The sequence below is a fragment of the Anolis sagrei genome, chromosome 4 (assembly GCF_037176765.1).
Source record: "Anolis sagrei isolate rAnoSag1 chromosome 4, rAnoSag1.mat, whole genome shotgun sequence".
NCBI lineage: Eukaryota > Metazoa > Chordata > Lepidosauria > Squamata > Dactyloidae > Anolis > Anolis sagrei.
Window position 1 is genome coordinate 2,551,992 of NC_090024.1, and position 16,985 is coordinate 2,568,976.

The window sequence follows — 16,985 nt, forward strand, 5'->3', positions numbered from 1 at the left end:
GGGAGAATGCGTTTCTGAGAATGCGTTTCTGAGGGAGAATGCGTTTCTGAGGGAGAATGCGTTTCTGAGGAGAATGTGTTTCTGAGGGAGAATGCGTTTCTGAGGAGAATTTTCACTTTACAAATATATTGGGTTAGAAGGATGGTTGTTTCTTTGCGGATGAAATTGCCCAAAAGAGATACACTCCCTTGGAACCTACATAAAGTCGTCCTTGAAAAATAACGTATCTTGTTTACTCACAAACTTCTTGTATTAATTCACCAGACAGGCACATTTCTTGTCAAAGTTCAGTTATGGGATGAATGTAGGTTTTTTTCTGTGTTTTGAGGACACAGGATCATTTTTTATCAACAGTGTTCTCTTGCTACTTCACGGTTTGCTTTTTGCGGACTCACTGTTTCGTGATTTTCCTTCCTTGCTACTCACCGGGCCGAGTCCTGGTACTGCCACCGGGACACGGCCCGGTGAGTAGTGAGTGAGCAAGGGAGGTTGGCTGAGTGAGCGAGAGAGGGCCGCAAAGGCAGAAACAGTGGCAGAAGCAGGAGCTTGGCCTCCTCTTCCAGACTCCTGCTTCTGCTTCCACCTTTGCAGCCCTCCCTCCTTCGCTTGCTCACCCACCCGTCTTCCCTCGCTCGCTACTCACCAGGCCGAGTCCTTGTTCTGCCACCAGGACCTGGCCTGGTGAGTAGCGAGCAAGGGAGGGTGGGTGAGCAAGCAAGGAAGGGAAGTAGGGCCACAAAGACAGAAGCAGAGGCAGAAGCAGGAGTTTGAAAGAGGTGGCTAGACTCCTGCTTCTTTTTGCCACTGCCATGGCCTTTGCCGCCCTCGCTTACTCACTCACCGGGCCAGGTCCAGGCGGCAGAACCAGGACTTGGCCCGGTGAGTAGTGAGTGAGGGTGGCTGAACGAGCGAGTGAAAAGGGTGGCAAGGGTTGCAGCTCTTCTGCATATAGCATCCCTACTTTGTGGATTTTCACTTTTCATGGGTGGTCCTGGAACGTAACACCCGCGATAAGTGAGGGAACACTGTAGTCCATAGTTTTTAAGTAGAATTGTACTCACTGAAGTCCATACATTATATTTCTCTATTCGAGTCCAAACAGCAACCAGCTTCACTGAAGTCTAAACGCAAACTTAACACATCCACCTCCATTGAGGTGTGATACAAACCACAGTTCGGTTCCTTGATCCTCTCACTGGAGAATCCTCTCCTGTAACTCTCTGCTTACAGACTGCTGATTCACAGATCAGTCCTCTTCTGTAACTCTCCGGCTACAGACTGACAACTTTCAAAAAGCTGCGCTGCCAAGTGGCAGTTGGCAGTTGGCTCTGCCCCCGTTGCTATGGCAACTCCCAAAATTGTGGGTCAGTCCTCCCTAAATTCCGCCATTATTCAGTTGGTCATGTTGGGTCTGTGTGCCAAATTTGGTCCAGATCCATGTTCAGCTGGGTTCAGTGGTCTCTTGATAAGGATGAACTACAACTCCCATATTCCCCGTCAAAAAGGTCAGTGTGCTCCCACAGAGGTTGGGGAAGCAAGAAGCCATCTTGTTCCCTTCTGCTTCAGGATAAGCCTTGTCTTAAAGGGCACTAGAAATCTGAGTAAGTGTTTAAAATCAGTTGCTTTGAGTGTTGATTTGTTAGAGTTTAAGTTTGTTAGAGTTTAAGTTTGTTAGAGTTTAAGGGTTTAAAATTAGCTGCTTTGTTTAAAATTAGTTGCTTTGTTTGAGAGGCGGGGCGAGGCTACATTCTTTTAGCCAGCACTGCAGGCCAGCAATTAGTGGCCCATTGTTCTGCTTCCTGTTTACTCAAGGCAAGCCAAGCCAGTTACCATCCCTAATAAAATACAATTCTACATACTTACCATTACTATTGTCTAAACAATACATGACGATAGGAATAAAAATACACATAATCACACCCCTCCCATACCAAAGTGGTCAGTCACACAGGCAAATCAACATATATATAGAATACAAGTTAGCAAATATATACATTAATAAAAGCGAAAGGCTTGGGAGTCTGCCATTTCCAATAAGCCAGCATTACCTTCCCGTGCCGAACGATGAGCCTGAGGCCATGTTGGTGCTCCTCTCCAGAGGCCTCCTCCCACTTGACCGGCTGTGGCCGCTCCTCCTCGGGGGGCACATAGCTCTCCAGCAGCTGGTCGGTGGCCCCATAGAGCAGCTTGTCCCCAAGGCCAGGGTTCACCAGCAGCACCGACTGCTCCCTGCGAGGAGAAGGAATGGGAACCAGGCCTCAGGAAGGATGAAGAGCTCCCCAAAGAGGCGTTTCTCCCTCATCTCTCGACACCCATGAAGATCTGGGGCTGATGGAAGCTCAGAAGACCTCATGAAGGTGTTTAGTCCTCTTAATGCTGCTTCCCACCTCTCTCCGAGTCCCCTCCAAAAGCCAGGGCCAGACTGCGGCTGAACAGGGAGGGCAAGGGGTTCCCTTCTCCTTCTCCACTCTGAAGGCCCTTCCATTATGACTCAATTGTCTTTCTAGCCCTTACTGTCCCCATTATACCTCTGAGCAAAGGACCATGGGTAGACGGCCATACAAGTATGAAGAATCCCACTGGATGACCTCAAGGCCCTTTGGGACTGTGAGCAAAGAACACATTTCTTCTCTGCCTCCTTTCCCTCACAATGTTTCTCTTCCATGAGAATTAAAAGTTGCTGATGAGAGCTGTGACAATGATTAACTGTCTACATTGCTGACTCGATTAACTCTTCCTGGAAACAACATGTTTACATTACCAAAGACAATGTCCCTTAAGAAGGAAAACCACTAAGAAAAAGTCAACATATGCCAGGAACTGCCAGAAGTTAATTGATTTACAACTTTGAAACAACATCAGCAGAAATATTACTATATAAGAGACCTTCTACTACTCCAAAATTGTGGCAGACCAGAGGAGTCTTGTCCACCTGCCAAGCTCCTCTCCATGGAAGGAGAGAGTTGGAGTATTTGCAGGGAGAGTGGCTGATCTGCAATGGAGCGCAGAATCTGGTCACTTGCTTCTTTCTCAATTAACTCTCGGTTGAAAACAACATGTTTACATTACCACAGTGCTCCTTAAGAAGGAAAACCAGTATCAGTTAAGGAAAGTCAACACCTGTCCGGAACTGATGGAGTTTAGCTGAAAAAACATCTATTATTGATTTACAACTTTGGAACAATACGAGCAGAAATATTGCTATATAAGAGACCGTCTAATATTCCAAAATTGTGGCAGACCGGAGGAGTCTGGTCCACCTGCCAAGCTCCTCTCCATGGAAGGAGAGAGTTGGAGTATTTGCAGGGAGAGTGGCTGATCTGCAATGGAGCACAGAGTCTGGTCACTTGCTTCTTTCTCAATTAACTCTCGGTTGAAAACAACATGTTTACATTACCACAGTGCTCCTTAAGAAGGAAAACCAGTATCAGTTAAGGAAAGTCAACACCTGTCCGGAACTGATGGAGTTTAGCTGAAAAAACATCTCTTATTGATTTACAACTTTGGAACAATACGAGCAGAAATATTGCTATATAAGAGACCGTCTAATATTCCAAAATTGTGGCAGACCGGAGGAGTCTGGTCCACCTGCCAAGCTCTTCTCCATGGAAGGAGAGAGTTGGAGTATTTGCAGGGAGAGTGGCTGATCTGCAATGGAGTGCAGAGTCTGGTCACTTCTTTCTTTCTCAGAGGAAGGGAAAGAATGTGTATGGGAAGTATTGGAAATCTGGTCTAAGTAAAGGCATTCTTCTCCAGGAGACGGAGGAAGAATGGTGATATGCATGTGATGAATGAATGTTTATATGTGTAGCGCGAATGCTGAGAAGGTGTGGCAAAATCCCCTTCATTTATTTGTTAGCCAATGAAGCTGTAGTTGATTTGGTATGAAAGAAGCATGACTGGGGCCTAATTGGGCTGAAGGCACAATTCTAAAATAATAATAATAATAATAATAATAATAATAATAATAATAAATATCAAAGCCTGGAAAACAACTACACTGACACAACTGTAATTAAAAGTTGTTGATGAGAGCTGTGACAATGATTAACTGCTGAGATTGCAGACTCAATTAACTCTTGGTGGAAAACAACATGTTTACATTACCACAGTGCTCCTTAAGAAGGAAAACCAGTATCAGTTAAGGAAAGTCAACATCTGTCGGGAACTGATGGAGTTTAGCTGTAAAAACATCTATTACATTGTTCTACAAATTTTCAGTTTTTCTCAGCTTCGGAAACGAAATGTGCCGTTTCTTAATAAATTTAACATGCTGAATTCAAATATAATAACTAAATGTGTTAATTGGCTCTGGTTTTTATGCAACAGCTATTTCTATTTTCTCCACAATAGGTAATTCGTTAATATTATGATAATGCGCCTAACCTTACTGCATGTATATAAACCGTGAATAATTACTAAATTTTAGTCAAATTATATTGCCAATAGTTTATACATGAGAAATATTTATTTAATTAGTCTATTGTTTATGTTTGTGCAGCAAGAAACTCTATGAGTAGGCCTAATGCAGTTGAAAAGTCTGAAAGTGTAAATGTCGCTTTAAACTTGACTTTAGTTTTTATCCTGTTTGTTTCTCTTGACTTTTCTTTTGTATTCAAGGAAAGGATTCCCTCTTGCAATGCTCCAGCAGGAGTCTGACAGCATTGACGGAGTCCACTGGCTTTGATCTCTTTTTTCCATAGTGCTTTATTTACACACGTGCGAGGCATAACTACAGTCAAAAGAACAATGTAAAACGATGTTTAACGATACTGTCTCCGTCTTCAACTGACTGACCCTCACCGTTCAAAAGTCTGGCCTTGTATAGGGTTTTCTGGCTTTTGCACACGGCACTAATACTTCGTCATCAAACTTTCTAGAATATTCTAGAATCTTCCATAGTGTGAGTCGCAACATGCATTTTTTCAACCCATACGTGATCACATGATTGCTTATATCATAAAAACTAGAGCCAATATACATTTTTAAATGTCATTTTCATTTTCAGCACCCCAAAATCATAAAAGAACAACTATTTTCAGGCCCGAAACTTTTTCTCCATTGAACAGTGTTATTGATTTACATCTCTGGAACAACATCAGTAGATATATTGCTATATAAGAGAGTTTCTAATATTCCAAAATTGTGGGAGACCAGAGGAGTCTGGCCCACCCGCCAAGCTCTTCTCCATGGAAGGAATGCTGAGTAGTTATGGCAAAATTCCCTTTGTTTGTGTGTTAGCCAATGAAGCTGTAATTTGTTTGAACATCCAATGTGATTATATAGAATCTGTGGGTCTAATGTTGCGTAAATGTTATTCTGATACACCGTCATCTCACACTGAAATTGCAATAAGAGACTCACACAGCGACGGCCACCAGGCAGAGGGTGGGGTTGGGGTTCCAGGCCACGCTCTTCACGCAGCCTCCCACGGGGAGGGTCTTCATGCACCGGGCTGTGCACACCTCCCAGAACTTCACGGTGCCGTCATCAGAACCTGCGCAAGAGCTGTGGTCTCAGCCTCGAGGCGAAAGAGGTGCCCATGCTCCCTCCCTGTGCCCTTTGGACACCTCCCAGTCTGGCCAGGAGCACCACTCTGCAATACCTGCACCCCTCTTCACGCCCCACAAGGCCAGGGGTTCTGCGGACCCCAACACTGGGTTTGAGGGGCTCACCTGACACCAGCCACTGTCCGCTGGGGGAGATGCTGATGCAACGCACGAGGCTGGAGTGGCCCCGGTAGACCTGGAGGGGAGACAGAGAGGGGTTAGACATGCACCAAAACTGTACGCGGATGATGTCCAACTCTGTCACTCCTTCCCACCTGCTACTAAGGAGGCTGTTGAGGTCCTGAACCGGTGCTTGGCCGCTGTGACGGTCTGGATGAGGGCGAACAAATTGAAATTGAATCCAGACAAGACAGAGGTCCTCCTGGTCAGTCGCAAGGCCGAACAGGGTATAGGGTTACAGCCTGTGTTAGACGGGGTTACACTCCCCCTGAAGACGCAGGTTCGCAGCTTGGGTGTGATCTTGGACTCATCGCTGAGCCTGGAAGCCCAGGTTTTGGCGGTGACCAGGGGAGCATTTGCACAGTTAAAACTTGTGCGGCAACTGCGCCCGTACCTTGGGAAGTCTGACTTGGCCACGGTAGTCCACGCTCTGGTTACATCCCGTTTAGACTACTGCAACGCTCTCTACGTGGGGTTGCCTTTGAAGACAGCTCGGAAGCTCCAACTAGTCCAACGCTCGGCAGCCATGATTTTAACAGGAGCGGAGCGCAGGGAGCATACAACCCCCCCTGTTGCGCCAACTCCACTGGCTACCGATCTGCTACCGGGCTCAATTCAAAGTGTTGGCCTTTAAAGCCCTAAACGGTTCCGGCCCAAGCTACCTATCCGACCGCATCTCTGCCTACGAACCCACCAGGACTTTGAGATCTTCCGGGGAGACCCTGCTCTCGATCCCGCCTGCTTCTCAAGCTCGGCTGGCGGGGGCGAGAGATAGGGCCTTCTCGGTGGTGGCTCCTCGGCTGTGGAACGCCCTTCCTACGGACATTAGACTTGCACCATCTCTAATGGTATTCCGCAGGAAAGTGAAGACCTGGCTGTTTGTGCAGGTGTTCCAATAATTAGTGCAATGATTGGAATGGAACAACGGATGACGAATCTGGAACATGTTTTTGATGACGAGACGACAGTGAATGGGTATTGTAGTCACTGTTTATTAATTGTGTAATGTGTTAGGTTGTTAACTGTTTCTATACTGTAGCACTGAATTGTTGCTATTCATATTTGTTGTGAACTGCTGTGAGTTGCCTTCGGGCTGAGAACAGCCGTATATAAGTAAGGTAAATAAAATAAATAAATAAAAGGGAGTGGGGGGCACAATTCTAGCAGACTCTAAGATGGGAGGGTGATATGGGGAAGGAAAGAAGATGTACTCCAAGATTGGGAGGGGGGGGGATTCCTGCCGCCCCACAGGAGACTCACCAAAGCCTGGACGGTGGGGAACGGCTGCAGGTCCCGGGGTTTGGGCAGCTTGGGGATCAAGTCCTCGGGATCCACGTTGACCTGGATGAGAGAAAAACCATCAACGGACAGGCGAAGAAGCACATGCAAAGGACTCTAGCTACCAGCCAGCCTATCTTTGCTATTCTCTCTCTCTTTCCAAAACCAGAACTTGCCACCATTGGAGAATGTTGTAGTTCAAGGGATGCTAATGATGAAGTGATATTAGCATCCCTAAAATGGCTTACGTAAGGATTTCTGACCAAATAGATCAAAAAGACAGGCATTGGCTCGGGATTTAGCACAGTTGATAAATCAGTTCGAAGCCCTGGGTTGGTGTGAGCTGCCGACTGTCAGCCCAGCTTACTGTAGACCTAAGCAGTTCGAAAACATATTCAGTTGTAATTAGAGAAATTAGGTACCGCTAAAAAGCGGGGGAGGAATTTCACAACACCATAAAGAAATACCAGAAAATGCTGAGCGACCAAAAGGAAGGAGGAAGCCCTGATGGCTCTTCATCACAGAGGCTGCCTTTGCTGTTCTCCCTCTCTCTTTCCGAAACCAGAAATTGCCACCATTGGACAATGTTGTAGTTCTAAGGACGCCAATGTTGATGAAGCGACAGTACAATGTCTGCTGCAGTTTTTGCAAATTGTTTACATAAGGATCTCAAACCAATACAATAATAATAATAATAATAACTATTTGTATTGCATTCTATCTCCCAAGCCATGTAATAATAATAATAATAATAATAATAATAATAATAATAATATTTGTATTGCGTTCTATCTCCCAAGCCATATAATAATAATAATAATAATAATAATAATAATAATAATAATATTTGTATTGCGTTCTATCTCCCAAGCCATATAATAATAATAATAATAATAATAATTGTATTTCATTCTATCTCCCAAGCCAAATAATAATAATAATAATAATAATTGTATTGCATTCTATCTCCCAAGCCAAATAATAATAATAATAATAATAATAATAATAATAATTGTAGTTCGTATTATCTCCCAAGCCAAATAATAATAATAATAATAATAATAATAATAATACTATTTGTATTGCGTTCTATCTCCCAAGCCATATAATAATAATAATAATAATAATACTATTTGCATTGCATTCTATCTCCCAAGCCATTATATAATAATAATAATAATAATACTATTTGTATTGCGTTCTATCTCCCAAGCCATATAATAATAATAATAATAATAATAATAATTGTATTTCATTCTATCTCCCAAGCCAAATAATAATAATAATAATAATACTATTTGTATTGCATTCTATCTCCCAAGCCATGTAATAATAATAATAATAATAATAATAATATTTGTATTGCATTCTATCTTCCAATCCATATAATAATAATAATAATAATAATAGTATTGCATTCTATCTCCCAAGCCAAATAATAATAATAATAATAATACTATTTGTATTGCATTCTATCTCCCAAGCCATGTAATAATAATAATAATAATAATAATAATAATAATAATAATATTTGTATTGCATTCTATCTTCCAATCCATATAATAATAATAATAATAATAATAGTATTGCATTCTATCTCCCAAGCCAAATAATAATAATAATAATAATACTATTTGTATTGCATTCTATCTCCCAAGCCATGTAATAATAATAATAATAATAATAATAATACTATTTGTATTGCGTTCTATCTCCCAAGCCATATAATAATAATAATAATTAATAATAATAATAATTGTATTTCATTCTATCTCCCAAGCCAAATAATAATAATAATAATAATAATAATAATAATACTATTTGTATTGCATTCTATCTCCCAAGCCATTTAATAATAATAATAATAATAATAATAATAATAATAATTGTATTTCATTCTATCTCCCAAGCCAAATAATAATAATAATAATAATAATAATAATAATAATAATATTTGTATTGCATTCTATCTCCCAAGCAAAATAATAATAATAATAATAATACTATTTGTATTGCATTCTATCTCCCAAGCCATGTAATAATAATAATAACAATAACAATAATAATAGTAATAATAATAGTAATAATATTTGTATAGCATTCTATCTTCCAATCCATATAATAATAATAATAATAAATAATAATAATAATACTATTTGTATTTCATTCTATCTCCCAAGCCAAATAATAATAATAATAATAATAATAATACTATTTGTATTGCATTCTATCTCCCAAGCCATGTAATAATAATAATAATAATAATAGTAATAATATTTGTATTGCATTCTATCTTCCAATCCATATAATAATAATAATAATAATAATAGTATTGCATTCTATCTCCCAAGCCAAATAATAATAATAATAAATAATAATAATAATAATAATAATAATATTTGTATTGCATTCTATCTCCCAAGCCAAATAATAATAATAATAATAATAATAATAATACTATTTGTATTGCATTCTATCTCCCAAGCCATGTAATAATAATAATAATAATAATAATAATAGTAATAATATTTGTATTGCATTCTATCTCCCAAGCCATGTAATAATAATAATAATAATAATACTATTTGTATTGCATTCTATCTCCCAAGCCATATAATAATAATAATAATAATAATAATAATAATAGTAATAATATTTGTATTGCATTCTATCTTCCAATCCATATAATAATAATAATAATAATAATAATAGTATTGCATTCTATCTCCCAAGCCAAATAATAATAATAATAATAAATAATAATAATAATAATACTATTTGTATTTCATTCTATCTCCCAAGCCAAATAATAATAATAATAATAATAATAATACTATTTGTATTGCATTCTATCTCCCAATCAAAATAATAATAATAATAATACTATTTGAATTGCGTTCTATCTCCCAAGCCATATAATAATAATAATAATAATAATACTATTTGCATTGCATTCTATCTCCCAAGCCAAATAATAATAGTAATAATAATAATAATAATAATAATAATAATACTATTTGTATTTCATTCCATCTCCCAAGCCAAATAATAATAATAATAATAATAATAATACTATTTGTATTGCATTCTATCTCCCAAGCCAAATAATAATAATAATAATAATAATAATAATACTATTTGTATTGCGTTCTATCTCCCAAGCCATATAATAATAATAATAATAATAATAATAATACTATTTGCATTGCATTCTATCTCCCAAGCCAAATAATAATAGTAATAATAATAATAATACTATTTGTATTTCATTCCATCTCCCAAGCCAAATAATAATAATAATAATAAGAATACTATTTGTATTGCATTCTATCTCCCAAGCCAAATAATAATAATAATAATAATAATAATAATAATACTATTTGTATTGCATTCTATCTCCCAAGCAATATAATATAATAACAGTATTGCATTCTATCTCCCAAGCCGCCTTATTATTATTATTATTATTATTATTCTCATTATTATTATTATTATTATTATTATTTGTATTGCACCCCATCTTCCAAGGAGGCCCCAATACAGCAAAGAGACAAGTCTGAAGCGAATATCTCCACTCTCAGTCCATAAACACATCAAGGTATATATTATCTGAGGCTTTTACGGCTGGAATCTACAGGCTGCACACCCTATGCGTTCTAGTAGCATTTTCTCCTGACGTTTTGCCTGCATCTGTGGCTTGCATTTTCAGAAGACCACCTAAAGACACCAGCCACAGATGCAGGTGAATTTTCAGCAGAAAATGCTACTAGAACACATAGGCCAGGGCTTCGCAACCTGGGTTCCCCAGATGTTTTTGGCCTTCAACTCCCAGAAATCCAAACAGCTGGTAAACTGGCTGGGATTTCTGGGAGTTGTAGGCCAAAAACACCTGGGGACCCCAGGTTGAGAACCACTGACATAGGCCATGCAGCCTGGAAACCACATAACATCCTATATTAAGATATTTTTGAGGGTTGCTAGATAAAGGTAAAGGTTTCCCCTTGACATTAAGTTTAGCCGTATCCGACATTTTTAAGCTGAAGAGCCAGTGTTGTCCGCAGACACCTCCAAGGTCATGTGGCCAGCATGATGCATGGAGCACCTTTACCTTCCCACCACGGCGGTACCTATTGATCTACTCACATTTGCATGTTTTGAAACTGCTAGGTTGGCGGAAGCTGGATTTGAACCGCCGACCTTGTGGTCAGCAAGTCCAGCAGCTCAGCGGTTTAACCCGCTGTACCGCCGGGGACTCACAGAGGGCTGCCATCAATATGTTTTTCCAAACACAGCATAGATGCTCAATTATCTATATATATAAATCTGTTAGGTTGGTTCAACCGGACAGCAAAACTCCACAACCCCCCAACGAAACTTAACCAAAATTCCCATGCCCATAACACAACCCACAAGGTACAAACATATCTACTCAAAATGAAAAACAACACAACAACACACTCACAAAACGGCAAAACAACTGAGCATGTGCATTGGTGCCCAACCGCAAGTTCCCTGGCGCGCGCACACAGCCTTCCGGCCAACGTTCCCTCTGCAGAAGCCATGCCCACTCCAAGCCCCGCTGCGCCACTTCCCGCGCACACAAACCCCTTGCCGCACGCACACACGCAACCCCATGCTCCATCACTCCCCCCCGCCGCACACACACAACCCCAGGCTCCATCACTCCCCCCGCCGCCGCACACACACACGCAACCCCACTCCCCACGCCGCCACACACACACACGCAAGCCCAGGCTCCATCATTCCCCCCGCTGCCGCACACACACACACACGCAACCCCACACTCCATCACTCCCCCCGCCGCCACACACACACACGCAACCCCACGCTCCGTCACTCCCCCCGCCGCTGCACACACACATGCAACCCCACGCTCCATCACTCCCTCCACCGCCACACACACGCAACCTCATTCCCCCTGCCGCCGCACACACACACGCAACCCCACGTTCCATCACTCCCCCCGCCGCCGCACACACACACGCAACCCCACGCTCCATCACTCCCCCGCCGCCGCACACACACACACACGCAACCCCACTCCCCCCGCCGCCACACACACACACACGCAACCCCACTCCCACCACCGCTGCACACACACGCAACCCCAGGCTCCATCATTCCCCCCACCGCCGCACACACACACGCAACCCCATGCTACATCACTCCCCCGCAGCCGCACGCACACACACGCAACCCCACGCTCCATCACTCCCCCCGCCGCTGCACACACACACGCAACCCCACGCTCCATCACTCCCTCCACCGCCACACACATGCAACCTCATTCCCCCTGCCGCCGCACACACACGCAACCCTACGTTCCATCACTCTCCCCGCCGCCGCACACACACACGCAACCCCACTCCCCCGCCGCCACACACACACACGCAACCCCACTCCCCCTCCGCCGCACACACACACGCAACCCCATGCTACATCACTCCCCCGCCGCCGCACGCACACACACGCAACCCCACGCTCCATCACTCCCTCCGCCGCCACACACACGCAACCCCACTCCCCCTGCCGCTGCACACACACACGCAACCCCACGCTCCATCACTCCCCCCGCCGCCGCACACACACACGCAACCCCAGGCTCCATCATTCCCCCCGCCGCTGCACACACATAATAGTCCAGATATCTACCTCAACTTTGATAAGTTTTACTATAGGCCACAGCAACGCGTGGCAGGGCACAGCTAGTGAGATATAAATTGTGCTAAATAGATTGACAAAGCCAATCTTGGCTCCGTCAAAGACGGCAGAGGTGCCTACACAGGTAAGGAGGGCTTGAAAGCCCCCCACACATGAGGTCCCCCCCCAAAACCCATCAAGGAGGAGAGGGCCAAGGCACGGGCGCCTACCCGCATCTTCCTCTGGCGTGGACATAGGTAGAGGTCGAGGCAGCGCTCAAAGCGTTCGTGGATGAAGCGGGGGAAGGCTGGCACGTGGCGGAGGCAGTCGTAGCGCTGCGGGAGGAAGCTCAGCTTGCGGTCGGCAGGGTCCTCTTGCTCCCAGGCCAGTTTCTGCAACAGAGAGAGAGATACTAGGGTTGAATGAAAAGTAATGCCTCCACCTTCGTTACTTGGGTTTCCCTCCTTCCTTTGCTCCCTCTCTCCTCCCTCCCTCCCTCCCTTCCCTTTTTTCTTTCCTTCTCTCCTCCCTTCCTTCTCTACTTCCCTCTCTCCCTCTTTCCTCCCTCCCTTTTTCTCCCCCCTTTTTCTCCTTTCGTCCTTTTCTATTACTTTCCTTCTTTTGCTTTTTTGCTTCCATTCTTCCTTCTGTCTTTTCTTCCCCCTCTTTCCCTTCTTTCTTCCTTTTCTACCTCTTTCCTTCCTTCACTTTTTGCTTCCATCCTTCCTTCCGTCTTTCCTTCCCTTCCTCTTTTTCTCCTTCTTTCCCTCCTTCCTTCACTCCCTCTTTCCTTCTTTTCCTTCCCTTCTCTCCTTCCCTACCTTTCTTTCCTTCCTCCCTCCTGTTTTCTTTCCCTCCCTCTTTCTCTCCTTCCTTCCTTCTCTACCTCTTTCCTTCCTTCCTTCGCTTTTTGCTTACATCCTTCCTTCTCTCTTTCCTTCTTTCCTTCCCTCCCTCTTTCTCTCCTTCTTTCCCTCCTTCCTTCACTTCCTCTTTCCTTTTCCTTTTTTCTTTCCTTCTCTCCTTCCTCCCTTCTCTACCTCTTTCTTTCCTTCCCCCATCTCATTTTTTTTCTTCCCTCTTTCTCTCCTTCTTTCCCTCCTTCCTTCACTTCCTCTTTCCTTTTCCTTTTTTCTTTCCTTCTCTCCTTCCTTCCTTCTCTACCTCTTTCCTTCCTTCCTTCGCTTTTTGCTTACATCCTTCCTTCTCTCTTTCCTTCTTTCCTTCCCTCCCTCTTTCTCTCCTTCTTTCCCTCCTTCCTTCACTTCCTCTTTCCTTTTCCTTTTTTCTTTCCTTCTCTCCTTCCTCCCTTCTCTACCTCTTTCTTTCCTTCCCTCATCTCATTTTTTTTCTTCCCTCTTTCTCTCCTTCCTTCCTTCTCTACCTCTTTCCTTCTTTCTTTCCCTCCCTCTTTCTCTCCTTCCTTCCTTCCTTCCTTCCTTTAGCTTTCCGTCATTTAGCTTTTTGGGTTTTTGTAAGTCGTTTTCACGTCCCTTCCACTGTTTTTTTGGGGGGTGGGAGTGGTTTATGAGTGATGGTCACTCGTTGGTCTGTTAGGGGTATAGTGAACAAATTTCGTGTTAATTCGTCCAGCAGATTTTAAGCTCTGTCAATCCCACAAACGAACATTTACATTTTTATTTATCTAGATAAGCATAGATATGATATACATTATTGTGATTATATAACTGCATTACTTTAATAGTCTAGCTTGCTGTTGACCTATTGTGATTATATAACTGCATTACATTAATAGTCTAGCTTGCTGTTGACCTATTGTGATGATATAACTGCATTACATTAATAGTCTAGCTTGCTGTTGACCTATTGTGATTACATAACTGCATTACATTAATAGTCTAGCTTGCTGTTGACCTATTGTGATTATATAACTGCATTACATTGCTGTTGACCTATTGTGATTATATAACTGCATTACATTAATAGTCTAGCTTGCTGTTGACCTATTGTGATTATATAACTGCATTACATTAATAGTCTAGCTTGCTGTTGACCTATTGTGATTACATAACTGCATTACATTAATAGTCTAGCTTGCTGTTGACCTATTGTGATGATATAACTGCATTACATTAGTAGTCTAGCTTGCTGTTGACCTATTGTGATTACATAACTGCATTACATTAATAGTCTAGCTTGCTGTTGACCTATTGTGATTATATCTGCATTACATTGCTGTTGACCTATTGTGATTATATAACTGCATTACATTAATAGTCTAGCTTGCTGTTGACCTATTGTGATTATATAACTGCATTACATTAATAGTCTAGCTTGCTGTTGACCTATTGTGATTATATAACTGCATTACTTTAATAGTCTAGCTTGCTGTTGACCTATTGTGATTACATAACTGCATTACATTAATAGTCTAGCTTGCTGTTGACCTATTGTGATGATATAACTGCATTACTTTAATAGCCTAGCTTGCTGTTGACCTATTGTGATGATATAACTGCATTACATTAATAGTCTAGCTTGCTGTTGACCTATGCAGCTCGAAAGACAGTTGCATCTGTCAAGAGGCCTTCCATCCTTGTATTTCGGGGAATCTTACATACTGCCCTTCCCACACCCCCCAGGGACTCTTTGACTCCTCCCTTCCCTTGAAGGCCCAGGGGGCCGCTGACCTCTTCCTCGGTGGGCAGGTACTCGGGCGGAGGGTTGTAGGACTCCTGGTGTCCGGGCAGAGGGAGCTTGGGGGCCGGGACGTGCATCTTGTGGCGCCCCAGGATGGAGTTGGGGTCCTCCTGGGCCCAAAGGTCGTAGAAAGACGGTGCCCCCTCCTCTTCCTTGGGCTTCCGGGGCTTGATCCAGCCCATCTTGATGGCGTGCACCAAGCGGGAGACCTGCCACGGAAGGACAGAGAGACCGAGACGTCACACAGCCGCACAGCCTCCCTCCCCATCCCCACAATGGGCTTCTGGCAGCAGCCAAGGCTCCGAATTCAACGCTCAGCCGTTCTCCAAAAGCAGGAGGAGAAGAGAGCATCCTCGGCTCATCTCTGGACTCACAACTTCGCTTTCGGCCATGGCTTTGTTAAGAGTCTGGCAAACTATCCAGCAGGTTCATAATTAATAGAAAATTCAGGAGTTACTAAGAAATACATAAGTTTTGAGTAAATCAAAGTGTAATGAATGGGACCTGTAAGATTAAGGTCATGAGTTCAAAGCTAACCTAGGTCGGAGTGAGCTTCCGGCCATTTGCCTAGCTTGCTGTTGACCTTTGCAGCCCGAAAGACAATTTATTTATGTACAACATTTATATGCTGCCCTTCTCACCCCAAAGGGGACTCAGAGCGGCTTACAAGGTATATATTACATATAATATATTATATTGTATTGTCGAAGGCTTTCATGGCCGGAATCACTGGGTTGTTGTAGGTTTTTTCAGGCTATATGGCCATGGTCTAGAGGCATTCTCTTCTGACGTTTCGCCTGCATTTATGGCAAGCATCCTCAGAGGTAGTGAGGTCTGTTGGAACTAGGAAAATTAGATTTATATATCTGTGGAATGACCAGGCTGGGACAAAGGACTCTTGTCTGCTGGAGCTAGGTGGGAATGTTTCAGCTGACCACCTTGATTAGCATATAATGCTGGTCAACTGGTAATATAATCGACTGGTTGCACTGACACGATAAATAAATAAAAATAAATAGCATATAATGGCCTGGCAGTGCCTGGAGCAAACTTTTGTTGAGAGGTGATTAGATGTCCTTGTTTGTTTCCTCTCTGTTGTTGTGCTGTTGTAATTTTAGAGTTTTTTAATACTGGTAGCCGGATTTTGTTCATTTTCATGGTTTCCTCCTTTCTGTTGAAATTGTCCACATGTTTGTCCACAGAAATGTTGGACCACTCTCACAACCACCATGTCAGGCTACACAGAGAAGTCATTGAAATCCACAAGCATGTGGACAATCTCAACAGAAAGGAGGAAACCATGAAAATGAACAAAATCTGGCTACCAGTATTATAAAAAACTCAAAAATGGTAACAGCACAACAACAGAGAGGAACATCTAATCACCTCTCAACAAAAGATTGCTCCAGGCACTGTCAGGCCATTATATGCTAATCAAGATGGACAGTTGAAACATTCCCACCTAGCTCCAGCAGACAAGAGTCCTTTGTCCCACCCTGGTCCTTCCACAGATATATAAACCCATTTTCCTAGTTCCAACAGACCTCACAACCTCTGAGGATGAGCTCCTGACCACTAATAGTCTAGCTTGCTGTTGACCTTTGCAGCCCAAAAGACAGTTAAGTAGGAAATTTAGGTACTGCTTTATGCAGGGAG

General features: G+C 42.6%; 1 protein-coding gene across 1 annotated transcript in view; it reads right to left on the reverse strand.

Annotated features, from left to right (window-relative positions):
• BOP1 (BOP1 ribosomal biogenesis factor) overlaps window positions 1–16,985 on the reverse strand; it is a 164,775-nt gene that overhangs the window by 6,812 nt on the left and 140,978 nt on the right. The window contains exons 7-12 of the mRNA XM_067467210.1: window positions 15,320–15,538; window positions 12,899–13,060; window positions 6,990–7,070; window positions 5,676–5,745; window positions 5,365–5,497; window positions 2,049–2,229 (exon numbers count right to left, since the gene is read on the reverse strand). Coding sequence (XP_067323311.1) covers window positions 2,049–2,229; window positions 5,365–5,497; window positions 5,676–5,745; window positions 6,990–7,070; window positions 12,899–13,060; window positions 15,320–15,538 — 846 coding nt within the window. The remainder of the gene's footprint in view (window positions 1–2,048; window positions 2,230–5,364; window positions 5,498–5,675; window positions 5,746–6,989; window positions 7,071–12,898; window positions 13,061–15,319; window positions 15,539–16,985) is intronic.